The sequence below is a fragment of the Doryrhamphus excisus genome, chromosome 3 (genome assembly GCF_030265055.1).
Source record: "Doryrhamphus excisus isolate RoL2022-K1 chromosome 3, RoL_Dexc_1.0, whole genome shotgun sequence".
Taxonomy (NCBI): Eukaryota; Metazoa; Chordata; class Actinopteri; order Syngnathiformes; family Syngnathidae; genus Doryrhamphus; species Doryrhamphus excisus.
Window position 1 is genome coordinate 23,834,030 of NC_080468.1, and position 26,381 is coordinate 23,860,410.

General features: G+C 41.5%; 1 protein-coding gene across 19 annotated transcripts; it reads left to right on the plus strand.

The window, feature by feature from the left end:
* The first annotated feature begins 1,106 nt into the window (after positions 1–1,106).
* ehbp1l1a (EH domain binding protein 1-like 1a) lies at positions 1,107–26,229 on the plus strand. Of its 19 annotated transcripts, XM_058067829.1 has the most exons (34): positions 1,121–1,511; positions 4,995–5,052; positions 5,901–5,996; positions 6,066–6,119; positions 6,192–6,370; positions 6,755–6,900; positions 7,018–7,074; positions 7,535–7,726; positions 7,903–8,025; positions 8,098–8,220; positions 8,300–8,404; positions 9,052–9,261; positions 9,396–9,455; positions 9,530–9,587; positions 10,786–11,079; positions 11,170–13,455; positions 13,557–13,604; positions 13,863–16,351; positions 16,425–16,482; positions 16,557–16,739; positions 16,826–16,905; positions 17,041–17,278; positions 17,484–18,704; positions 19,564–19,645; positions 19,717–19,883; positions 19,959–20,007; positions 20,089–20,601; positions 20,673–20,712; positions 22,269–22,306; positions 22,391–22,502; positions 22,584–22,683; positions 22,774–22,847; positions 22,920–23,034; positions 23,119–26,229. In XM_058067829.1, exons 1-34 carry the CDS (start codon positions 1,408–1,410, stop codon positions 23,210–23,212), a joined length of 9,846 nt encoding a protein of 3,281 aa, XP_057923812.1. In that variant the 5' UTR covers positions 1,121–1,407; the 3' UTR covers positions 23,213–26,229. The 19 variants fall into 19 exon arrangements, with proteins under 19 accessions (XP_057923821.1, XP_057923823.1, XP_057923812.1 ...); XM_058067827.1 differs by having other exon boundaries at positions 16,826–17,278; XM_058067836.1 differs by lacking the exon at positions 17,484–18,704 and having other exon boundaries at positions 1,122–1,511; positions 16,826–17,278.
* Positions 26,230–26,381: the final 152 nt, after the last annotated feature.

A 26,381-nucleotide genomic window follows, 5' to 3' on the forward strand; every position in this document is an offset into this window, starting at 1 on the left:
TACAGCTATGAATGATTGTTTTGTGTGTGTGTGTGTGTGTGTGTGTGATCATATCAACTTGTAGCGGGACAAGTTAGGCAGTGTCCTCATGCAATTGCGAAACCAGTTCCAATACCGGGATAGAAACTATTCTCACATGATGTAAACACCACAGACAAACTTGATCAGGACTCAAATCAATTGTACATTAAAAAAAAACAAAAAAGTTTGTATCCAGCTGGTGTACAAGTGGTGCACTATTCACACCGGATGCACAACTCCCTTGAGCAGGGGTGTCCAAAGTGCATTTGAAAAATATAATTTAATAACAGCATTTAACAAATGGAAAAATCAGCGGTTGATTTTGAGAGAACAGATTTAGTAAAAGTCATCATTTTACAAGAACAATGTTGTAATATTATGAGGAAAAATACTGTCATTTTAATAGCATAAAGTTGAAATCCTGAATAAATTATATATATATATACAATTTGTTAGAATTGGAACGAATTAATAACAAAAAACGAGGTATACCTGGTGTTTATATTGTAAGAGTCTGAATGATATTTCCAGCTGCTTTAGATTATAAATAGAAGCGTAGCCAAAATATAACTCATGATGTCAGTTGGAAAACCATCTCACTAGTTTTGTTTTCTATTAACTTGTATCCCCTTCACACATAAAGCATCTTATCTTACATTGTAGATGCCATTTGCAGGCTATGGTTTGTGTTTTTATTGGCCCTTGGCTGTGTGGCATTGTAAAAAAAAAAAAAAAATTAATCAAAGAAAATACTGCAAAAAGGCATACAGTGTAAAAAAAAAACCTAAAATGTTGATACTAATAACATACGTTTTGTTTTTACATGTAGACAACTTTTTTCACAAATTTTAAACATATTCATCACCATATCAAAGTGCCCTCTGCCGCCTTTGATTTCAAGCTGTAGTATACTATAGCAGCAGTTTCAGTACAAAGTGAAGTAGCACACTCGAATGCCATAACAAATGTAAATGAAACACGTCTCATAATATTACCATCGTGCTCATAATGCTGTGTCAAGCTGTGATTTTAAACACGAACTAAGTTCCGGTTACATGTTCGTGATGATTTGCTCATATGTCATCAGTAATACAACACATATATGTGTCATTGCGTTGCAGAACACATTACTTCCCCCGGAGCCTGTGATAAACATTTAGTTCGTCATTGTTATTTTATTATGAAACAAGCATGTTTTATTTTGAAAACAGTATCAGCATGGTTTCCGGGTTGTCCGAGTTAGCATCGATGTGAATTGACGATGATCGAGAGTCTGAGCTGTCAGCGCGAGAGACCCATCGAGACAAGACAGGTTCTCCATCACTTTCCTTCCTTCCCCCACCCTCTATGTCGCCCTTTTGGAGTGTTTGAGACCAGTATTCGACCATGACTTCGGTTTGGAAGCGACTTCAGCGTGTCGGGAAGAAGGCGTCCAAGTTCCAGTTTGCCGCGTCCTTTCACGAGCTGCTTGTAGAATGCACTAATAAATGGTGAGTAGCTAGCTGCTAACTTTAAAAGCACCGTAAACCATTTCCTATTTTGCTTTGCTTGATAACGTGTTGTTGAAAAAAACTCATATACGTTTTGGCTATTTGGGGAAACAGCTCACTAACTGCCGAATCATTGTTAAAATGAATAACTTAACTTATAAACTTATCGTTTTATGGCTGTGTTTGAAATAGCCCACTTTTATACTTTCACTGAGCATTTCGAGTTAATAAGTGCGTTGACACGGATAAGTATGTGCAAAATGACAGTGAGCTGCCAGTACCCGGATGTTGCACTCAACACACCCCAAATAGTGAGTGGTGCAGTGATGGAGGCTAAACTGGAGAGGAGTGACGAGTTCGATAGTTGGTTGCAATTCACAATTAACAAGGCGAGAATAAGAATTGGATGAATATTGCGATTGTCATATCAAGTAATCGATTTAGGACATCATTACACTGTCAGAATTTTCACCCAGTATACACAATACAGTAGATCCCTGTCATTTTTTGACACTAATGCTTCTCCGCATCCAAACCTTCCTATACAGAATGACTTCTCATCTGATTTGGGATCAACATTTGCAATAAAAGTGACTGTTATAAGACATCGATTAGGTCCATCGTCAATAACATGCCCCATCTCTCCTTAATTGCCATTGTTCGCAACCATCAAGGACACTAACAAGCTAATGTTATAGAAGCCTAAACCCGGTTTAAGCCCTATATTATGCTTCACAAACTTATTTACTGTACCTGGAGCTGCAATAATTATTGATTAATCAATGGATAATCAGTTAGCCAATTAATTTTGGTAGTCATTCATTCATTCATTTTCTACCGCTTATCCTCACGAGGGTCGCGGGGGTCCTGGAGCCTATCCCAACTGTCTTTGGTTGAGAGGCGGGTTACACCCTGGACTGTGATGGGATGGAAAACAGTGATGGGCCATTTTGTCTCTCTTCTGATATGTTGTGGACCCAACTACTAATTGTAGGTGTTTGCTCAATTAAATCAGTTAATTTGGTCCATCCATGGCATAACCGATTACTCCATTAATTGAAACAACAAGCTTCAGATTAATCAACTAAGAAACTGATCATGATTGTATTTTTGTGTACATTTGTTGTTTTACTGAAGCATTTAGCATAAGCGGTAGAAAATGAATGAATGAATAATTATTTAACATTAATTTAACAGATTACTCAAGCAGCAACCTAGTGTTTGTGCGCTTAGTATTTGCTTTGTCTGTTAACATTTCTGAATAAAGTGGCGGAAATTAAAATGTGTTTAAAAAAAAATCCATTAATCATAAATGAATCGGAAAACAATGAAACAAATTAATTGGTTATTAAAATAATCGTCAGTTGCAGCCCTAGCTGTTACACATTTGAAATTGTAAAATGTTTAGGAGAGTCACGATAATATGGCTAGCGCTTCTGTCTCATGTAAGGCCATTGTCGTTTGCTGGTTCATCCCCAGGTATCAGTCTGAGATCATCTGGTGTTCCTCCAATGCTGCGTTTTATCCACACTGCTTACCTGTTCAATTCCAGTAACCTCTTACTAATAAATATTTACTTGTGTTCACATGACTGCAAATTTTGTGGCTGGATTTGAACAAAGTTGACTGTTGCAAGCTGGTGGTGCTGCAGCCGCCTCGGGCTCCGCCATTTTACACCTTTGTCACGTTGTACATGTATCATGTAATTATAAATTGTTACCAAGTTAGGGTGGGTTTTCTGTGAGTAAACAGCATATTTACGGAGATAATGTCATAATCAAGACTATGCGGGGATCCACTGTATAAATACACATATTACATGTGAAAGTAAGTGAACGCAGCCCATTTTAGTGTGTTTGACAACACTTCCGGCTCTTGTTGACGCTGAGATGCTGCAGCTGCACCATGCTTGTGGGTCCTGCTAAGTGGGTCAGTCAGCCCTTATAACACAAAACCGCCTCTGTCACAGCAAAATAACTCTAAAGCAAGAATATTTTGTTCACATGTTTAACAGCCATTGTGGCGTTGCCATGTTGAGTTAAGGGCTAAAACCTTAAGAGTATAAATTCGATTACTGAATGACATTATGGTTTGATTCCACTATGCTTACTCATAAGTTAGTCCTCCAGCCCTGGCTTGTATTGTGGCCTGGCTTCCCGTCTAGCAGATTAACACACACATACACAAGCAACAACATGTTTTAATCCGTCACACAGAGCGCTAACCAGTGACTTTTCCTGTTTTTTTGATGTTATCTCATCCCAGAGGCACAAAAAGTAAAACAGAAGGGAGGCACAACATTATTGGTTGGTGACATATTCCATACAAGATGGATCGCCCGGGGTTTTCAACTTGATTGTTTAAATATCCTGTCATGTTTACTAGCAGCATGCTATTCATCCTCTATCTGGCATATTAACATCTGGGCTGTGCAGCTGAAGCTTGGCATAATGTGACGTCATGTTGTGTCACTCTAAACCAAGAAGAAGAAGAATGTGTAAAATGTGGATCAGCTGGAGAGGCTGTCCTCCAGCAACACACGCACTTTCTTCTGCTTTTGTTGTTTTTTGATCACCAACAATGTGGAACTTTTTCCTCGCATTGAGTGTCCCTGTTGACACGCTGCTGAGGCATGACAAACAAGAAGTGCAGCAGGTGTTAAATCTGTGTTCTATTTCAGTTTCTGTTGGTCACTTTCGATCTTTGGGTGACTGCAGGGTACGTTGCGTATGCGTAGCTAAATGAATAAGATTTGCAGTCACATGTCCGTTCAAGGCGAGTCATTCGAGTGCACACTCTTTGTTAGAAGGTTCACATTTAGAGGCCTTGTGGGAATATGTCCTTATGGTCATAGAAGAATACATAAAAAAGTCCAAATAGATGTGGAAAAAGGTCGATAGAAGAAGAATATCTGATAGAAATAAATAAAGAACAAGACAGATAATGCTACAATGTTTCTGTTGTGTATAAATACGCTTTTTCCTCTGGCGCCACTCTGTGGTTGACAAGTGAACATACGGTTGACTCACCAGACTCGTATAGACTATAGAAATACATTCATATTTCCAAGACTGACAACTTAACCATGCTGTATGGGTGGACTGTATGTTTACAACAGATGACTCTGGTGTAAAATCTGTTTTTATGCATATGGATTCTTGTGGTTAGGTTGTTGAAGGTGGACAATAATAGTATGTCACTGGCCGTGACTATGTATGTTTGGGTGTGTTTGTTCAACATCAACCGATAGGCTTCCATTGTATTTGAGAGGGCGTGGTGAGTAGCGGAGAGGAGATGTGAAAATGGAGGAGCACGTGAGACTTGTCAGTCCACTGAAAGGGAATTTTACATTTAAAAAACGGCAACATATCTGACGCCACCATTGATAAAGGTAGAGTGATACAGTACGCCTTCTTTGTGAGGAGTTTGCTTACCACCGAAGCAGCTCAAGTTTAGTTCATTGATGGTTTGATATGATTCCAGGCAACCAGACAAGTTGAGGGTGGTGTGGATCCGAAGAAATAGACGTCACAGCACAAAGGTATGAAAGAAAGAGACTTTACATCAGGGGTCTCAAACTCAATTTACTTGGGGGCCACTGGAGCTAGGGTCTGGGTGAGACTGGGCCGCAATCAGGTTTTCTAAAAAAAACGCATTTATTAAAAACAAAAACCTTTTAAAAACTTCGCTTTGGTTCCAGTTTTCTACAAGAAAAGCTCTGATAAAACATTCCACTGTTCTCAAATATCTTACTTTTTTTTCTACACAAAATAAGATGAAAAATAAATAAACAAATCAAGAATAAAGAAAATCAATCAATCAGTAATACATAAATATAACAATAATAATAAAACGGCAAATAATAAAAACTTAAGAAACCACATATAGTTGGTGGGTAGACAAATTATTTTTTTCAGATTAAAATGAACAAAGCATTATTAGAGCCCTGTAGACATGACAAAACACGACTATAGTCACATTTATACTCTTTTTATTTACAACATATTGCGCAACTGCAGGGTCTTGAGACACATGCTAACTCGCAAACTAGAGAGCTAGTGACCTAAACGGTAGCCTTCAAGTTATTTCCTTTAAACTTAAATAGCCAAAAACTTATCACTTCCACATGGATAGGGAGGATAACTATTAACAGTTATTTAACCTTTAACATGAACATTAATCAAACGTAATAATTTTTTCTGGGTACATGATACCATACAGCATCCATATCAAACTTGCGCGGGCCGCACTAACATTAAACTTTCATATCAAGGCGGGGGCCTCAAACTAGTGTGTGGCCCGCGGGCCGCGTGTTTGAGACCCCTGCTTTACATCAATATGCTTTTATGAAGTAGAAACATAGACAAACTTAACTGTGTCCACTTTTAGCTCCACAGTTGGCAGCCAGGGATCCAGAACCCTTACAGAGGTCTGGTGCTATGGCAAGTCCCAGAGAGTCTGGACATTACAGTAACGCTCTTCAAGGTAGAAAGCTCATTCTCTTGAAACTTGAATGTGGACAAGAGCATTGCTAAGCTCTTTTTCTGTCACCAGGAGCCAACTGCAGATGAGTTTGAGGACAAGGATTGGACTTTTGTCATTGAGAATGTGAGTCTTTGAATTCACTGACAGTGTTTGCTCAGGGGGTGATTGTGTTCACTTCCATCATTTTTTTTTCAGGAGACAAAAGGGCGAAGAAAAGTGCTGGCCTCGGCCGATGTCAACATGAAGAAGTATGCTAGCGCGACACCAGCTCAGTACGACCTGGTGCTGAAGTTGAAACCTCTGTCAGTGAAAGTGAAAGAAGCCACTCTCAAACTCACCTTGTCCTGCATCTTTCTCAAAGAGGGCAAAGCGACGTGAGTCAGCTGCATCATCTCAAAAAGTTATTCAGTACAGTGCACTCATCAAAATTAAATTTTTTCCATTTCGCACTTTTGGATATTAAGGAGGTTCTAAGCAGAGCTTCAAAATGCAAAAAGAAGAACTGACAGTTAGGCAAAACAAGGTTTGAGTCAGAAATGTATTCATAAACTCCCTTTAAAGTGAAATAGGCTGTTCATCAGCTCATCAAAATTTAAGACAGCAGCCAAAATGTAGAAGTAAAACAGACATAATGTTATGTATCGAAAGGATAATTACTGAGTAAATTCCAAAACTAATCCAAATTGTGCAAAATGTAAATTCTTGCTGTTTTTTGAGCAGTTTTGAGAGTATACATTTTAATTCCTCATATCTTGCAGTGATGAGGATATGCAGAGTCTGGCCAGTCTGATGAGTTTCAAGCAGAGCGATATCGGGAATCTGGATGATTTTAACGATAGTGATGAGGAAGCAGGCGAGGAAAGGAGGGCAAGCTTTGGAAGTGGACAAACTGGGTCCAGCTCAGGTAATACCTAAATAAAGGAATTCAACTCAAACATCTACTGGACAGTTTTTCCTGTTTTTAGTCATTGTTCTCATATTCCATCATGGTGTTTCTGTCTTTGTGCTGCTTCTTTTTCAGCTTCTACAAAAGTACATGACCTGGCTTGGAGGCCTGCTGTTGACTCAGGGCCCCAAGGTAAGCTCCTGACCGTAATTCTACTACAGTGGATCCCCTGCCTATTCAGTATTTGCTTTTTCTCTACAAAAATTCACCCTAAGTCTGGAAGCACAAGTTAATATATGATTGTATGTTGTTACTGGAATTACAACAGACAAGCAGTATGGATTATGTACTGCATCATCCCGGACTAATAGCCTAAAAGATTCAGCGGCCTGCAGAGTAGCAGAGCTGGGTACCGCTGTAGCCGCTTTACACTGTACATATATATTTCACAAATGTGTTGAATAAGTTGTCATAAGAGTGTCATAAATAGGCATTATTATAAGTGCGTCCATTATTTTTTTGCTATCTTGGAATATAACCGCTACGAATAGTGGGGATCTACTGTACTTCATCTTCTGGCTTCACCATCTACATCCTTCATTTCCATCTTGCACCCTGTCCTATTTCCTTCCCATTCACCCTGTAAATACAGAAATGGATGGAAAAGGGTCTTTGGGTGTTTCCGCTTCCATCTTTGTCCCTTCTCATCGTCCTCTGCCTCAATCACAACCCCCCTCAGCTGTCCATAAGGCACCCCCGTCCCTCTATGCCTACTCACTGCCAGCCTTCACACAAGCTCACCCTCCAGCACTTCCCAAAATCTTCCAGCCCGGTTGTGGATCAGGTACATGTGACAATCCGTCACATTTTAAATGGTGACCAGAGTTCAGAGGTCATGTATATAACCATTAAGAGTAGCTGGGAATGTTGTCATGCAAACAAATTGCAATGACTGAATCTTCTAAAGGTTTGGCTTGTCTTCTATCACCTTCTGCTTATTCCCTTCTTCTTATGTGTCAGCTCCCAAACGGCCACGTAGCTTCCACAGTGACAACCCCACTGAACTCTCCACCTTCATGCCCTCCCAGTCGCCCTCTGATCCCTCTCTCTTCTCTCCTACCTTCACTGATAGCTCACCAACAGGTACCAACACAGCTTTCCATGTGCTTTTCTCTCGTTTCCTTCCTTCATCATCTTCTATCAACTCTTCCTTAGCTGCTTCCAGCTCCCGTCCTCCTTTACCTCTGCACGCTCCTGCAACTCAAAGACATCCCAAGGTGGTGGAGCGTGGCTCCACACTGACCAGACCCTCCAGTCTGCCCTCAGCTTCTGACACAGGTATAGGCTGGCCAGCGTATATGCCAGCTCTTTTGCCTTTTCTGTCCATCTATGCTTCCATTCCTTCTCTTTACCCCAGCTTCCTGGCAGAGTGAGTGGAGGCCTCCTAAATTTCACACCCCTCTAGGACAGCCTGCTCTCTCACCAAAGTTTCTCCATCCCGGGGAGCAGAGAGAGACACCATGTAATGCTGCTCCTCATCGAAAACCTCATTTCTGCCACACAGTCAGGAGATCACACCTGCGATTGGCTGGCGACCAGTCCAGGGTTTACCCCGCCTCTCGCCCAAAGTCAGCTGGGATAGGCTCCAGCATACCCCGCATTAATATGAGTGAATAAGTTGAAAGCAGTGCTACAGCCTACACTTAATAATAAACTTAGTAATAAGGACATCCGGCCTGAAAACACAAAAGCTAAGACTTTTATGTTATGCAGTACAGTGCTGTTCAACTGATGTTCACGGGGGTATAGTACCACAGTACATTCTGAACAGAGGAGGTAGTAAGTACCCCAGAACTTGCACCAACTGCCAGGGCTTGATCAACCTCCATTTTTGTACATTACTCATTATTTTTCAGTTCTGTGTAACCATAGCTTTTTATTTAACCCCTGGAACTTCACCACCTACCTTTTGTATTATTTCAAAGTATTCACTAGATTTGACTACTTGAATTTCAACAATTGGGTTATTATAAACTTGATTGGTAGTGTATATATTAGTAGTTTTAATAATGTGTTTTGCCAAAAAGTATGCACAAATCTAAGCATTTGAGGTCATGAAATTCCTTTCGTCCATTTCCTGTCCATCATACCACACTTCCTCCCTGTCAGCTTCATCCTGTCCACCTGTCAGTCCACCTCTCCAGCAGCAACACGAGGGGGGTTCTGGATGTGCTCCTTCCTGGAGAAGCCCACCACCCGCCACAGTTGTCGACACCCTCTTCTGTCCTTCAATAAGTCCTCCTTTTGTTTCTACTCCTGCTCGGCCTCAGTCTCACTTATCTCAAAGTGCCACAGCCTTTTCCAGTGCTCAAGATGCAGGTACACAATAAAGGAGAGCATTGGAACTCATTGGACAATGTCCTCATCGGCACTGTGTTGCTGGTGTATAAATGTTGACATAAAGAGAATGAATAATTCAAAGTTCTTATATGAGCGCTTTGTCTTCTCTGCAGACTTCAAGAGACAGCTGAGCACGCTGAGTGAGGAGGACAACCAGTCCACCACATCGACAAGTAAGCATTGTGCAAAACAGGCTGTAGAACTTGGTGACTTGTCAGGAATAAATGACTAACTTGATTTCATTCAGGTCCTGATTCCAGAGTTCCTGCTCCATTTGAAGTTCATGTTGTCAAGGCATCAGCAGGGTGAGTCAAAATTATGTTGGGCCGTTTCTGCTTTGTCAAAATGGCAGGTTTTGATTCAATGCTCTGAGGTTATTATGAAGTACGTTACCCTTCACTTACAAACATGTTACGGAGAAAATGCGTTGCTAATAGTGGTAATGGTTAAGTTAATTTCAAATCTGCAAAACACTTTATATAGCATTACATCACAGGTTACACTTGCATTCAGTATGTCCTGTAAAATTTGGTTTAGGCATGCTTGATGCTAGTGTTTCCAGGCTAGTGGGACTGTTGTTCCAGGTGGTAAAGATGGCATCACAGAGGTCATCCACTGTCTGGAACTGATTTCCTTTTTTTTGCCATCCATCCTCAAATGTTCTCAATTGGATTTAGTAGATCAGAGGAACACACAGGATGGTCAAAATGAATGAAGTTATTTCTCTAGACTAAGTCCATTGTCCGGTGGGCATTGTAAACCCCAGCATAGTCCTGTTAAAAAAGCCAGTCATTAACACATAGATCCTATAGCCAGATGCCATTTTACACCCCTGCACAACCTGAAGTTCCATTGTTCCACTGAAGGAAAAAGCACACCATATCGTGATGTACCCCCTTCAATGTGTGCCGTGTGCAGCTGACTTTGTGGAGATGTTGCAGTGGGCATCCCTCATGACTGAAGGCCCCGAATGCTTGAATACTTAAAAGCTACTCCTTTTTGGGGAGTATTTTAAGGGAGTTATTAAAAAAAAACTAAAATTCACATACAGAAAGTGAAGTTACAGATGACTGTAATTATTCATTCATTCATTTTCTACCGCTTTTTCCTCACGATATAAATATATATAAATTAATAAATACAAGTAAAAATGTAAAAATGTGAAAATAAAAAGCTAAAAGGTTTCAAATGTGTTGTATCAAAATAATTCATATGTCACTGTCACTTAGCTCTTTTTTTTATACATTTGGGATATTTTATTGTTTCATGTTCTTAACTTGATTAGTAGTCTGCAAAAGGAATACCATGTAAGAGAAGCCTCTGATGTGCATTTGTGTTGTTTGTACACATGGACTGGATTCATGAGCTTTTGTGTTTGTAACGTGACAAAGGTGTCACCTGTTTTGGCTTGATGCACCAGTGTGGATGCAGTTGTCACAGTGATGGTGGTGTGTGGAATGATAAATATTCAGCCTCCCACCCTTCTATTTGTTTGTCCTTCAGACCCGAGAGCATGGCCTCTCTTCTGCCCCTTAGCCCCAAAGCACACTTAGTTCAAGACTTAAAGTATTTTGAGATGCCCAAACCGCAGCTGGATGATGAAGAATCAAGACCACACAAGACATGTCCTGACATCCATGTCAAAGCACAAAGCCACGTGTCAAAGATGTCCATTAAATTAGGGAATGTTCACTCGCATAATCCCCACCCTCCTCAAATGTTCGACGTACCCCAACCCACGTCAGTCGTTGTTGCAAAGGCCATGATAAGGGGCGACCGCAAAACGGAAGCTTTGGGGTAAGTGGTTTGCAACAGTGAACCTATCCAGTGAATTTTCGTCATCTTTCTGTGACAAAAACTTTCCTCTCTGGTATCCTAATCCTTCAGAAATGAGAACAAGACCTCTACTTTGCCATTGGTGCTACCAGATGTTGTGTCCAAAACAGAAAATCTTTCAGAATTTGACTCCAAGTTGGAGCCAGCAGCAATCACATTTTTACAAGGAGAAATTAAAACAGAGTCTTTGCAAAAGAAAGAATATGGACGTTTTCCTGAAAGCACAAAGAACGGACATATGTATACATCCAAGATAGAACTTGGTTCTCTCTCTGATATAGCAGCCACGTTGCAGCCTGCAGTGACGGCAAAAGAGCAAAGTATGCTACAATTGCACCCAAGTGTCCTCCAATATTCAAATGTTCCTGGCATTCCATCGATTCATCAGTCAGAGGAAGCTGTAGTAGCTTGGACTGCTGCTGATAGGAGTGCACTGGTCCAGCCATTACCCAGTAAGAGACTACCATTGCTGATCTATTCAAACTGTGTTAGTGACATCAATATGATCAAACTGATTGTGCCCATGTTGCCAGCAAATAATACAAGAATTTCTCCAAGCAATTCCAATATGGTCCGTCTTCATCCTGTGTGTCCACAAGGCACACTGATTGCAGGCATGCCATGTAGACAGAGTGCCAGCACACAAGACGAAAGCTGGCTACATTTGAATAAATCAATTTCATGCAAACCAAGGAGACGTCAATGTGTTCTGGAATGTTCACATGAGGCTTTGAACGAAGCAGACACAACCATGGTTCATATGTTACCGTCTTGCCCTAACAAGGCTTGCGCCTATGGCTTACCTTCTGTTCCACGCCATAATGCTAGCATGGCTAACTTTGTGGCTATTTGCCCAAGAAAAAGCAACATTATTGGTTTTCCTTCCAAGGATCCATTTGTACATAGTATACAAAGTGAAGCTTGGAGCTTGGCTGATAAAATTCTGTGTGAGAAGCTCCCAAGGAAGGAAAGTGTGATGACCCCTGGCTGCAAAGTGGTGGTGTTCTCATACCAAAATAATACCAAGCTGTTGTCATCGTGTCCTCACAAGGCCAGAGTGCTTGGCTTCCCATCAGCTCACAGATCAACATTGGTATCTCAAGAAGCATCCATGGCCAAAGCTTTGCCCAGTTGTCCCAAGGAATCTCATGTTCTCGGAATTCCAGCTAGAAATGGCACCAAACTGGAGTGGGCAAAAGACTGCTTTTTACCACTGCCATCAGTCATGAAGCATGCGCTTACATCACCCTTGGAATATACCAACAATATTGAAGGTGACTTGGTTAAAGAGATGGTCTGCATTGTGTCTTCCTGCCCATTGGAAGCCACCTCAGATGGCTTCCCATCGCTAAACTGGCACAAAACACATCAGATACCAACAATAATAAATCTGCTTCCAACATATCCAAGACATTCCAGAGTCAGTGGGATTCCCTCCAGATTCCACAGTCGGTCTGAATGGAATGCTGATAAGAGTTCACTGTGGGAAAAATCATCGGAAAAGCCAGGAAGGATTTCATCAATACTCAAGTGTAATATATCTTTAAAAGACAAGGCAGAACTTAAAGTGATGGTATCTATGTTGCCCCCTTGTCCCAAACACTCCACTGTTTATGGAATTCCCTTTAAGGTCGGCAAAAGACAAGAGGACACTCCCGACATGTTTAAATCCATTAACACTTTCCCAAAACATACTCAAATTCCAGGTTTACCAGCAAAGGAAATTACAATGGAAGAATATGAGAGCTGGCATGTAGATTTGGGGACGCTTTGTAAAAAAGAAGTCACTAGGAGGTTTACATTTTTCTCTCAGAATTCTCCACTGGATAAGATGTTTTCCATGAATGGAAAAATGATGGTCTGTATGCTGCAATCCTGTCCCCGAGAAGCACACAACTTTGGATTCCCCTCTGCAGTGCAACATCACAACAAGAACATAGTGGACATGCTGCCATGTTGCCCCACACACTCACATATAGTGGGGTTCCCATCAAAAGACCTGACCATTGCTGATCACAACATCCCCAAGATCTGGGGAATGTTGATGAAACTGCAAAATTCTCCTCGTAAAAATCCATACAAAACAATCCATTCCCTCCAACCTACTGCTGACCGGATGAGACTGTCAAATGAAACACTTCCAAATATGGTCAATATGGTTCCATCTTGCTCAAAGAAAGCTTCTGTTTTGGGAATGCCATCAACATGTGTGCACCATTTAGTACAAGAAGAGCTGCCAATCAGAATGGACTTTGAATCATCCTTGGGGTCAATTAAAGATGAACATGGTTTGATGAACGTTCAAGTTGAGGAAGAAGTAACTGCTGTAAAAGCAGGGTGAGTTACTTCATGATGTTGGCCTGATAACCCATGTCTGAATTATTATTATTATTATTTTTTGGTTTTAAAAAAATTGGTTTTTCATATTGTGTTTTCAGAATGTCGCCTTTGGCTACTGACATGTTGTTGTCCAATGCCACAAACAGGTGGGTTGTATGGCAATGGTGTGATGCACTCCCACTTACTGCACGAAATCAATTCAGCTTTAAGTGTGTGGAAAGCATCTCAATGTTCATATCCATGTTAACCTTGATTGGACTCTTGACTCTGATGTGCTTGTTAATGGCGTGTCTTGGAACCTAAAATTCAAGAAAGAACTTCACACTGGAAATGCTCTAATCCACTAATCGCAATGAGTTCCTCCTTCTACGTTGACTGTAATCTATATTTTCCCTGATCCTTAGAGATGACAACAGGGTTTCACTGCAGGCATCTTGCCAACTAGATGCCAATGCGGCAGTGCTGCCATCCAGTCACATAAATAGTCATGGACAGAAGATACAAGAAGAATCTCCTATATGTGAGCATCTAGAAAAGGCATCTACAATCAGCAGAAGAATGGTCACTAATGACGAAATGGTTCATCCAGTTCCATTTCTCCCTCGCACTGATGAAGAAGTGATCCTTAATTCCACCACGTATGATACAAATGTATTTAAATCAGACATTATTCAACAAATGGAGCTGACTCCAAATGTAGCCTGCTTGGAGCACCAACAAGATATTCTCTTGGGGGATTATCCCAATACAACAGCGATCCCTGGCATGCCATCAAAGCTTGGCTTTATTGACAAAAAGTGGCCGATGAAAGAGTGGCAACATTGGAGGAAACCATCTAAGAAGCAGAATCAAGTATTCCAGCCATATACGTTCAAGGACATTGAGAAAAATAAAGGAATGGTTTTACTGGTGCCAACTTGCCCTGCAAAGGCCCGACATCCTGGATTCCCTTATGTAACACAACGTAGAAGTATGGTAGCTCTGTATCCCTGTTGTCCAAGAGTGTCTTCTATCGCTGGCACAGCATCTTTTTGTCAGGCCAATGATAGATATTGGTTATCTCAAACAGAGGCACTTTTGGAGAAGACAACCAGGACTGTGATGATGAAAGATATTCCTGTAAATAATGTAATGGAAGCCATGACATTATTAACCCCAGCTTGTCCAAAACAGGCTTGTATTCCTGGAATTCCATCTTCTCTTACACCGACAGTCATCTTTAGTGCCTCTAGTGCAGTCAACCTTCTTCCATCCTGCCCATCTACCTCCAGTGTGGCTGGTTGTCCGTCTTTGCTCCAAGCAAATAGCAAAGACTGGGACACAATAGGAATCAGTCATTGCTTACGGAACAGAAGAAAACAAATGGAGTCTGGCTTATTATTAGTAGATGACAGCAACTTGGTCAAACATCAGAAAGGAGACATTTCTCTTCTCCAGTGTTGTCCAAAACATTCCCGTGTTCCCGGTTTTCCTTCGGCGCAACAACAAGGCACACCGACTGACTCAAGCATGATTAGTCTTGCAAGATCATGCCCCAAAACATCTGCAATAGCAGGATTTCCATCATTTGATCAAACAGAAGAGTGCTTCATTAGTAGAGATGAACTCTTTAAGTCAAGAATGTGTGAAAACAAGATATTGTCCATGGGAATCTTTCCCAAAGACACAGGCACTATGAAAAAAATGTCTTCACTTGTACCATCCTGTCCAAAAGAGGCACGGGCACCGGGATTCCCATCTCATCCAAATCCACCAGATGCATATTGTGCTCCTAATATGATCAGCCTCTACACGCTGTGCTCCCATGTTTCAAACATAGCTGGATTTGCATCTGTGGATGGAGGTGACAGCAATGCTTGGCTCATAGGAAAGGAGGCGTTGCTAACGAGGACATCGACGAAAGCCTTCATATGTGACAAGACAAATAACTACAAGAAGCAAATGAAAAATATGCTTTTCCTTGCACCTACCTGTCCTAAAGCATCATCGATAACTGGCCTTCCATCCAATCCACATCCCAGTGTGCATTATGGACCAAATATGGTAAACCTCCTTCCTCTGTGCCCGCTAGTTTCCAACGTTCTGGGATTCTCCTCAGTTGAAGAGCACAAGGAAGAACGATGGTTGTTGGATCAGGGTTCATTGGTGCAGAAAGTGCAAAAAAACACAAGGTTATGGATTGACAGCAAGCCAGTTCACCGAGACAAAGCCAAAAACATGTTTGCCATGGCACCATCTTGTCCACAAGCTTCCAGGATCCAAGGATTTCCCTCATCACCTCAAAGCAAAACAAACATGATCAGTTTGCAAGCTTGCTGCCCCAAGTCTTCATGTGTGGAAGGATTTGCATCCCTCACTAAAAGCCCAGTGACAAGGTGGGTGAATGAAACCAAGCCCATCCTGATCACAGTTCACAGGGAGAGGGCCGACGTCATTTCAGCACTTGCTGGACACAAACACAGCAACAACAACAACACGGTGAGAATGTTAACATCATGCCCCAAAAAGGCCCGCATCAGTGGCTTTCCGTCTGCTCACGTTGTCAACAAAACACCACACATGGTCAGTTTATACACATCTTTGCCATGTATTTCCCGTGTGCCTGGATTCCCATCAGCAAGGATGCTTAGTTTTGACGCTTCGGATCAAGCACACAACCACACTTCCTTTTTATTCATGGAGCAAAAGAATGAGAAGAAAATGCACATTGCCAGTTATGTCCTAGAAAGTCATGAGGAAATGAAGCACATGTTATGTCTGGCTTCATCAAGTCCACATCACACTAGAATTTATGGATGGGCTTGTAGTCAACCACTCTTGGATTCAACATGGAACGAAACTGGAGAGGAAATAAATCCGCCATATCATAAAGAAACCACACATGTTGCCGACGGTGAGATATTCTCTGTTCGGAATCAAGGTCATGTTTTTTTATTTGAATGTGACACTTTTTGCTTTTATAACAGAGGAAAGATTGATGGCGACTGCAAGCCAAAACCTGGATTCTTCATTCAATGCTAATTGGTAAGTCCCATGCATGTGTGATATTCCGTGATGCCCGGAATATCCATGAAAGTCCATTCTATTTGGCCCTTCAGCATCACAATAGGAGCCAAACCACAACAGAAACATTTGGATAAATCTGAGTCAGAGGGAGTCTCAGGCTGGGAAGTACTGGAGTTAGAAGGAACATTAATTGGAAAACAGGCAGAATCTTCTTCATCTGCCACAGAGGATGATACTTCATTAGTACAAACTATTGTGGGTGTTCTCCATAAAGGGTAAGTTGCTTGGATTTGCGAGGTCTTCACTCTCTGCTGCATGCTCATTTAGAGGTCTCACTGAGCTAAATGTGCATTTTCCACAGTTATGAAACTGTAGCGTCAATGTTGGGTCCGTCCGGCTCTGCTGTGGATGAAAGTCCTCTCGAACAGAAGGCTTTGACTGGTAAGCCTTTACACGATAATGTGTCGCCACAGCGTTGTGTGGACACGACAAGTAGCACGCAAGAGCTTGTTCTTGCATATGACCACTTTGAGGACTGTATACTCTGTCCTTCTGCTGGGCCACAACCACAACAAGATCAAGTTGTTCCTCCATCACCGAGTGCACACAGTCATGATGGCTTTGTGACGTCTGTGACTATGAAGAAATGGCCACCATTGACTGAGGCAGACTTGGCTGGGATTTCAATGGAGGATACAGATGAGGAAAATCAATGCTCTAAAAGTGAGCAGGACTTACCGGTGTCCACTGGTAGTGTCTTACTCAGCCCCCAGAGTGCTGGTGAGCTTCCAACATTGTCCAAACTGGACAAAGGGTGAGTGTTAACAAACATGGATCCACCTTATAGGTAATGCATGGCGGCTCAGTGTGCTTTTGTGGTGCTCAAAGTGTCATACGAGCAGGAAAATGACTGCCCTTTTTGGGATTTGGATTATTTCCTTCTTGTGCTGCATGGCTTCATGGTAGAACAATGCAAAGCAGACTCAAAAATCCTGAAACGTTTCGTTTCATTTTCGAAGGCCCCGACAAGCAAGTTGTGATGCAAGCACCCTTCATCCTCCATTAAGTCAATTATTGACTGAAATTCTCATAGAAGCAACCTGTGATGATCAGAATCCTTGTGCAACTGTAGAAGATATTCAACAAGACTACACTAAGAATTTGAGTGGACTGTGTGATGTTCAAGTCCAGTCTGGTGCGATATCTCCAACAAAACCTGCCACGTACTTTTCTGTTTCTTCTGATATAAGCCTTCCTGTAGATGTAGATGAAAGTGTCCATCAACAATTGGATATTGAAAGACTAGATGGTAGGTTGTCTCAGAAACGTATCCCAAGCAAGCCTGTGAGAAGAAAAGACAATGTCACCAGTGAAACAGCCATCACCGAGGCATTTCCTACTCCACCTGGAAACATCAAACAAGATTATTGTGAATCTGATGTCCTACAAGCACACACACAAAAGGAAGACATGGCTCCATCTGACCAGGCTCAAGGACCTTCCTTTTCAGAAACAAAGGAACTTCAGTGCATCACACCAAAACCAGAACATGCAGAGCAGGTTGAGGTCGAGGAACATGCACCCTTCTCCATTATCAAAAAGATTGGTCTTAAACAAATTGGCAGGCAATGTCAACCTATCCCAAAGCCTCGTGCCAGGAAATATCTTAGTGGCACTTTCTCTGATGACATCACAGCAGCAGAAGAAAGAAAACCTCAGGCTGCAGGTGATGAAACCTTATCATGGAAAGAGGACGTGTCAATGGTGCATTTTCGGAGAAGCAGACCACAAGTACAAGACAATACACTGGGACCCTCAGCATTTCCTGTACCCAAACCAAGGGTCAAGAAACATCTCAGTGCTTCATTTTCAGATGAGACAACACTATTTTCCTTGTCAGACATCGCCGGACAACATCTTGACCTTCAGCAACACGACCAGTTAATCTTGCCTGTTCCGCTGCCTCGAGCCAAGAAGCGGCCACCACCTACAGACATCTTCTGTCCCTCAGAAGTCTCTGAAGCTTCAAAAAGCGTGTTTACATTTGAAGAAGGGCTTGGAGAAGAATACCCAGTGGATGCTGCGGTCCAAAACTGGAAGCCAAGTATGAATATCTCCTCAATGACGACCTCTGAGGATGACAGCTTACCTGTACACCACCATCAAGGCAGTGAATCAGTTGAGTCCGAGAAGGAAGTGAAGATTGAAGACTTTGACTCTATACATGTGGCTGCTGTCAGGTAAGGGTTGCTTTAGAGCAGGGGTCTCAAACACGCGGCCCGCGGGCCGAATGTGGCCCGCATGGCACTAGTTTGAGGCCCCCGCCTTGATATGAAAGTTTAATGTTAGTGCGGCCCGCGCAAGTTTGATATAAATGCTGTATGGTATCATGTACCCAGAAAAAAATATTACATTTGATTAATGTTCATGTTAAAGGTTAAATAACTGTTAATAGTTATCCTCCCTATCCGTGTGGAAGTGGTAAGTTTTTGGCTATTTAAGTTTAAAGGAAATAACTTGAAGGCTACCGTTTAGGTCGCTAGCTCTCTAGTTTGCGAGTTAGCATGTGTCTCAAGACCCTGCAGTTGCGCAATATGTTGTAAATAAAAAGAGTATAAATGTGACTATAGTCGTGTTTTGTCATGTCTACAGGGCTCTAATAATGCTTTGTTAAAAAATAATTTGTCTACCCACCAACTATATGTGGTTTCTTAAGTTACTATTCGCCGTTTTATTATTTATTTATTACTGATTGATTGATTTTCTTTATTCTTGATTTGTTTATTTATTTTTCATCTTATTTCGTGTGGAAAAATAAAAAGTAAGATATTTGAGAACAGTGGAATGTTTTATCAGAGCTTTTCTTGTAGAAAATTGAAGTTTTTTTTAATTTTTTTGTTTTTAATAAATGCGTTTTTTTTTTGGAAAACCTGATGCGGCCCAGTCTCACCCAGACCCTAGCTCCAGTGGCCCCCAAGTAAATTGAGTTTGAGACCCCTGCTTTAGAGTGTGTTTTTTCATGACGTCCATGGTTTGGAATGATCAATCAAACCTTTCTGAAGCAATGTGTAACTGATGACATTGTTTTTTATTTTCTAGGAGCAGTTCACACCCAGACGAGAGCAAAGCCCAACAAAAATCAACTCCAGCAAAAACTCCAGATGGCTCGGCCTCTCCAGAAGTAGGACTATCCCAGATTGAGCGAATCAACAACACTTTCCACACCTGACAAATTGTGCTAATGGGTTCTAGAATGTTTGTGGCAGTCCAAGCTTGGTGAAGTCCAGTCAGTCTCTACTGAAGTGGTGCGAGGAAGTGACTCAGGGTCACAAGGGGCTGAGGATTACCAACTTCAGCACCTCCTGGAGGAATGGTCTGGCTTTTTGTGCCATCTTGAATCACTTCCACCCGGAGAAGATGTAAACAGCCAAGCCCATGTCAATAAAGGTTGACTTTTTAGCTGTTAATTTAAACCATCTTTGTCCTTTTTGCAGTAATTATGAACTACTGGACCCATATGACATTAAGCACAACAACAAAAAGGTAATTCACATTTATGTTTTTATTTAGAGCACATTGACATAATGTATAGACTTGAAGAATGTGTTTTTGTTCACATGGCAGGCCTTTGACGGGTTCGCTGAGCTAGGCATTTCTCGGCTGATGGAGCCATCCGATATGGTCATGCTGCCGGTGCCTGACCGTCTCATCGTCATGACGTATCTCAGCCAGATCCACGCTCATTTCATGGGCCAGGAGCTAAGTGTGCTTCACATCGACAAAGATGGCAATGAGTCCAGCTACGCACTGACAGCCGAGCGGGAGAGCCAAGAGGACCCTGAGGCGACTGTACGTTACTGCACCCAGAGACTTCAGGAGGAGGGCATCACTCTGGAGACCAACGGCAACACCATCTCAGCCGAAGACAGTGAAAGCAACATTGATGTCCTTCCACTGCTCAGAAGCAAATGCCCACAAGTGTTATCTGGGGGATGTGACGATCAGTCACCGGTTGCACCGCCAAGGAGTCACTTCCTGGCCAAGACTACTTTCTCTCATGTTAAAGACGCAGATCTCCTCAGGAAGCGCAGGTCACAGAGGAGGAGCGCATCTGAGGAAGACGCAGACTCGTCAATGGTAAGGATGTGTTTTACAACTATCATGATAAGTTTCTGATGGGACGCTTTAGGACCTCTTCATCTTTACAGGCTACTGCAGGACAACAAAACAGAGGAAGCATCACAACAGGTCACCTGATTTACTTTCTACTCTTCTTAATACAGTGATCCCCTGCTGCCTTTGTAAGTTTACTCCTATATGAGTATAGTATCAGCGGTCCATACTTTTAATGGTCGGTTTATTGAAACATATTGAGACATAATTGAGTGACATAAGTTTTGAGTACTTGGTGAAGAAAACCTTGTTAGCAAGCACAGAGGTCAGACGTTTTTTGTAGTTGGTTACCAGGGACACACACATCTCAGGATGGATTATGGTCAGAGAAACAGCCCCAAGACAGAAATTAAGTGTGGCCCCAAGTCCTTGAGTTCAACCAGTTGCTCCCTTGTGCATCACCCCCATGATGTTAAATCTTGCATGGAGCTCCAGGGCAAGGGCGATTGACTGTTATCCTCAAAATGCTTGCTGGTTGATCCAATACTTATTTCCCTCAATCAAATGCTATTTCATTTATAACTGTTCAGATCTTTCTAAGGTTATACAAAATCAGCAGGGGATCAAATACAGTGGTTCTTTGGTTAGCGTCACTAATCCGTTCCAGAATGTTCGACTCAAAGCAAAACGTACTCTAACCAAGGCAAGTTTTCTCATAGGAAATAATGTAAATCCAATTATCAGTTTCAGAAACCCACATTTTTAAACACTAAACCTTTTATTGAGTATAATTCATTAAATAATTTTACATACAGAAAGTAATGCATCAACTTTACTTAGCTTTGCAAAGAAGGAGGACGAGGGAAGAAGATTATGCTTGGAGTGCAATCCCTTTTTTTAAACTATTACTGCACTCTTGTGGCATCAAAAATCTATGCAGACAGGTCTGCTAAAGATTTTTTAACATGCACATTTTTACATTAAAAAACAATGCCACAAAAGTGACATATGAAATGGAGAAATTAACCTTTAACATCCTTACACCCTTGGCAAGCCAAAAACAGAAAGTGGAGGGATGGAGGAGTTTGAAGGGACATTTGTCTGGACTTGCAGAGTCACCTTGCCTAACTATGCTGTTTATACCTTTTTGAAACCAGCCTGAAAAATTTATCAACGGACTCACTCGTTGCAGGCGTTTTCTTTGTTAGAGCCGCACATAGCAACCTCACTTCTCCTGGTAGCTCCCCTAACCGTTGATCCACACCAGCAACAACTTCTGATCGTCTTCGATGGTTTGCTGTCCCTGTTATGTTAACACTATTACTCCTTTTGCGATATTAGCTCACTTGATTACGTTGTTATTTTTTAGGATGGGACTTGTATGTTCTCCTTGTGCATGCGTGGGTTTTCTCTGCATACTCCGGTTTCCTCCCACATTCCAAATACATACATGTTAGGCGGCTCCAAATTGTCCATAAGTATGAATGTGAGTATGCGTAAACATACAAGTACAAATGCAGCAGTTTGTTATGTGCGCCAGATGGACGAACGCAAACCAAGGCAAAATATTAGCATTAATTTTGGATGTTAACCGAAAAACGCGCTCACCGAGGCGGATGTTAACCAAGGTACCACTGTACCTATTGTCCTTAGATGTCAACATAGGAGTTCATGTGTCTTTTGCCTTTCAGAGGTGACAGTGACTGAGGAGGGAAAACCAGACGGCCAGGTTAGTATTAGTACCTTATGTCATCAACATGCTTCATGCAAACAATAGAATCTGTGTATGCATGTGTGTGTGTGTTTCATTCAGGACCCCAGCCAGTATGTTCTAAGTCAAATGGAAGCCCTGGAAGCGGAACAAAACCACATAGATAGCAGAGCTGCAGTTGTGGAGAGGAGGCTCAGACAACTTATGGAAACAAGTAGCTAACCAAGAGAGTATTCATTCACTTGGAGAAAAGACGGACATTGTGTGTGAATGATCTCGTGTGTCACCTTGACAGGCAGTGACAAGGTCCAAGAGGAGCGGCTCATTCAGGAATGGTTCACACTGGTCAACAAGAAGAATGCATTGATCAGACGGCAGGATCACTTGCAACTGCTGTAAGGGTTCCACTTGAGAGAAGTGACATCCAGTAATATAATCCATCCGGTGTTTAAACATACAGGTAATGAAAGTGTTGTGATTGACAGGCTGGAGGAGCACGATTTGGAAAGGAGGTTTGAGCTGTTAACCAAAGAGCTGCGAGACATAATGGCCCTTGAAGGTTTGTCTTCCTGACTGTGCTATGAAGTGCTCACAATTGCAAAAAGTCATTGTTGTTTTGTGCGCTCTTAAGAGTGGCAGAAGACATTGGCACATAAGCACAGGGAACAACTGCTGCTTCAGGAGCTGGTGTCACTGGTCAATCAGAGAGACCAGCTGGTCCACAGTATGGACGCAAAGGAAAGAGGGTAAGAGGAAAAGCTTGCCAAGCGCTTAAGGTGTTGACGATTTCGGCCACAAACTCAACACGGCCCCCTTTCTTCTGTCATTAGAGCTCTGGAGGAAGATGAGCGCCTAGAACGAGGCCTGGAGCAACGCAGGAGAAAGTACGCACAGCAGCAGAAGGACAAGTGTGTGATCCAGTGATAGTCAAACATTCTGCGGTGGGTTCACGAGGCACATTGGTGTCATATCGCTGCCTCTGTGTCGAACTCCTCGTCATGACCAAAGGATGAATTCTTATTCAAGTGTTGTTGAGAAGTGCCTTTTAAGACACTGAGCAAGTAAGTCAATTTTAAATGTAAAGTGTGATTACATGACTTGCTTTTTAGTGCCAGTACATCCACAAGAGTGGAGAAACATAGGACAGTCCAGGAAGCAATGGAAATTCGAAAAAGCCAAAATATCACATTTTCCCTTTCTTTTAATGGCCATCATAGTTTACAACGTTCTCATAGGAATGTTACCATCTCGTCATTTTTAAATCATTGATTGGATGCCTGCAGTTCTGTGAAACCATCGATGGATGGCGCCAAACGCCACATTTTCACAGTTCAGCCATATACCCGTCATAGACAAAATAGAAAAAGATACTGATTGATGCACTATGCACCGATTTTCCATTATTAAACAGATATATGTTATAATATATATATATATACAGCGGTGTCACCAGACAGATTTCACTAGGGCACGTGCCCCAGTATTGATCTGCAGTACCCCAGTAAAAATGTCACCAATTTAAAAAAAAAAAAATCACTTCAGAGTTTTAAGTCTAAGGCACATACTACTTAGTATGGTAATGCATTGCAGCTGTATTCACTCCACATAAACAATGCGCACATGGTAGGTAGTGTTAGCCGACAACAACTTGTTAGATATACTATTTTGATTTTGGCAACTCCTAGATGGATATCAGAAGGTTATTCGCCCGCAGCAATGGGACAAAGCAGCAATGAATGAGAGAAGTAACTGAAGTCCTAAGCTAGCTAGGCAACAGAAGTTTGTCTTAAGTTAATGCTAAGTTAGCTAACGTTATTCCTTGTGTAGAAAACTACATTAATTTGCTGTACGAGCTGTCGGTGGAACTGTGAGTTTCATCAGCATGAAATATAATGTCGGTTATGCATCCCGAGCATCCTGAACTCTGCATCAATGATGATTTTGAATAAGCTTGTGTTAGTTGACAGATATAGCCTATGGATGGTGCAGTGGTCTATCTTCAGGTAGAAAAACATTTTCCCCTAAGATCAAGTCGTAAGCCACATTTTTAAACCATTTAAGTTTATTTCACAGAAAACGGCTCCACACTTGGCTGAGAAGCACAATGGGGCAGGATAGGCTTCACCGTCTTGCCATCGTGTCAGTGGACAGTGAGGAACTTTCCAAGTTAAGCCACAGCCAAAGTGATTGACCACTTTGCAAAAATGAAAACAAGACGTTACAGTTTACTTCCCAAAAAATGATTCCCTGAATAGACACACAACAGTTGTTGTGTTTTTGTAATGGTTTAGAAGTCTAGAGTAAAGTTCACAAGTAGGCCAAACGCATTACTGCAGTACATTTCAGGTGGTTAATCAAAGATGTAGACAACAACATAGTCTGATATGATTTAATAGTTTAAAGATCTATTTATGTTCTTCGATGATAAATAAGTGTTGAATTCTCTTGCGCACTTTGCGCGCTCTCATGAATTATTTGTGCCCCAGGTGTGCCCCAGTACAGTATCAGGTCTAGTGACGCCCCTGTGTGTGTGTATATATATATTATATAATATTATATTATATTGGCCAACTTAAAAAAAAACAATTTTATGCCCAAAGTGAAGAAAGTATTTCATGTGTTACTTATATAATGTATGTTAAGCTGTGTTTCTTGATTGTACCTTGTTACGGGATGGTGAATGCTGATCCCCATTCTTTTTAATGTGCCTTTTTAAATTCTAGATTTTGCCTCAAACAACCTTACGGCCATTTTTATGTTGGTTTGTAAGTCTATTTATTGTTTTGGAGGCCTTCTGGAGGCAGAGAACGTGCATAGACCATGCGTTAACACATGTAAGTTTATTGCGTAACCATCAACAGTAATCCAAATTGGTTTAACTGGTGGAGAAGGGCAAGGAATGCAGGCTAAAGTAATCTGTAATTTATTGGATTCTTTTAATGTTTTACTATTGATATAATGTCTGTCACCTGCAGATGTGTTTTCTTTTTCTTTGAACCCAAAATGTGCACTCCTTCTTATTGCTGCATTGCACCTTAAATGTGACATCGGAAATGCACACATACAAATGATTAACCATGTATGAGACATTTGGCAGTCATCTGATCATAGCATCTTATACGTGCAGGTCAGGAGGCTTGAAAATAAGTTGTGTTTTCGAATGAAAGAAGTACAGTCATCCCTCGTTTATTGCAGTGTCCCAGACACCACCGCAATATGTGAATTTTTGCAAAGTAGGATATGATTTTAATAAACTGAATATTTTCAGAGTTAAAGCATAGAAAACCTCTTTATGACTTTCTCAATACGATTCAGGTTTTAACATTATTAGAGCCTTGTAGACATTATATAACCGTCCAGTAGTCACTTTTACACTCCTGTTATTCTTTGTTTACATCACAGGTATCACAGTATCACATTCTATGGTATCATTGCAGGAACATAAGACACGGTCTCAGCGAGCAGAGCAACCTACCAAACTAACTAGTTAACCTTTAAGTACATTCACTTATTCAATCTACTCAGTTTGCAAGTGTTTCCAACAGAGTGGGGAAGAAGGACAAAAATCTACCACTTCCACACTGAATGAGAGGTGAACCTATTTTTCACTTGATCTCAGCCATGGTATAGCTGTATCTGCTGGCTCAGTGGCCAGTCTCTATGCAGTGTGAAAGATAACGTAATCTAATTTAATGTCTCATAACATTACTGATGCCTAGTGACCAGAATTCTACATATATAATCTATATACTATGAGATAGCGATAGCGATAGCGAGGGACAACTGTTTTCTTTATTGTCAAAGGTTTGTTGCACTTTTGCTTGTTCAGAAGAATGCTGACTGTGACTGTCACGTTGTTTTCATCCTTCATTTGCACATTTGTCACATTTGGAAAAGACATCTGTGAATTGTTTGCATTAAATATATTTATTTTAGTGTGATTGCACCTTGTCCAGACTGGTGTATTTGATTGGCAGACACAAGCGTAGGGAGGCAGGGCTAATGAGAAATGATTGCACACATTTCCCATCATGTCAGCTCTTTTTGTGTGAGTGTTTCCTTTCATAAGAAATGATGATAGAGAAACATCCCT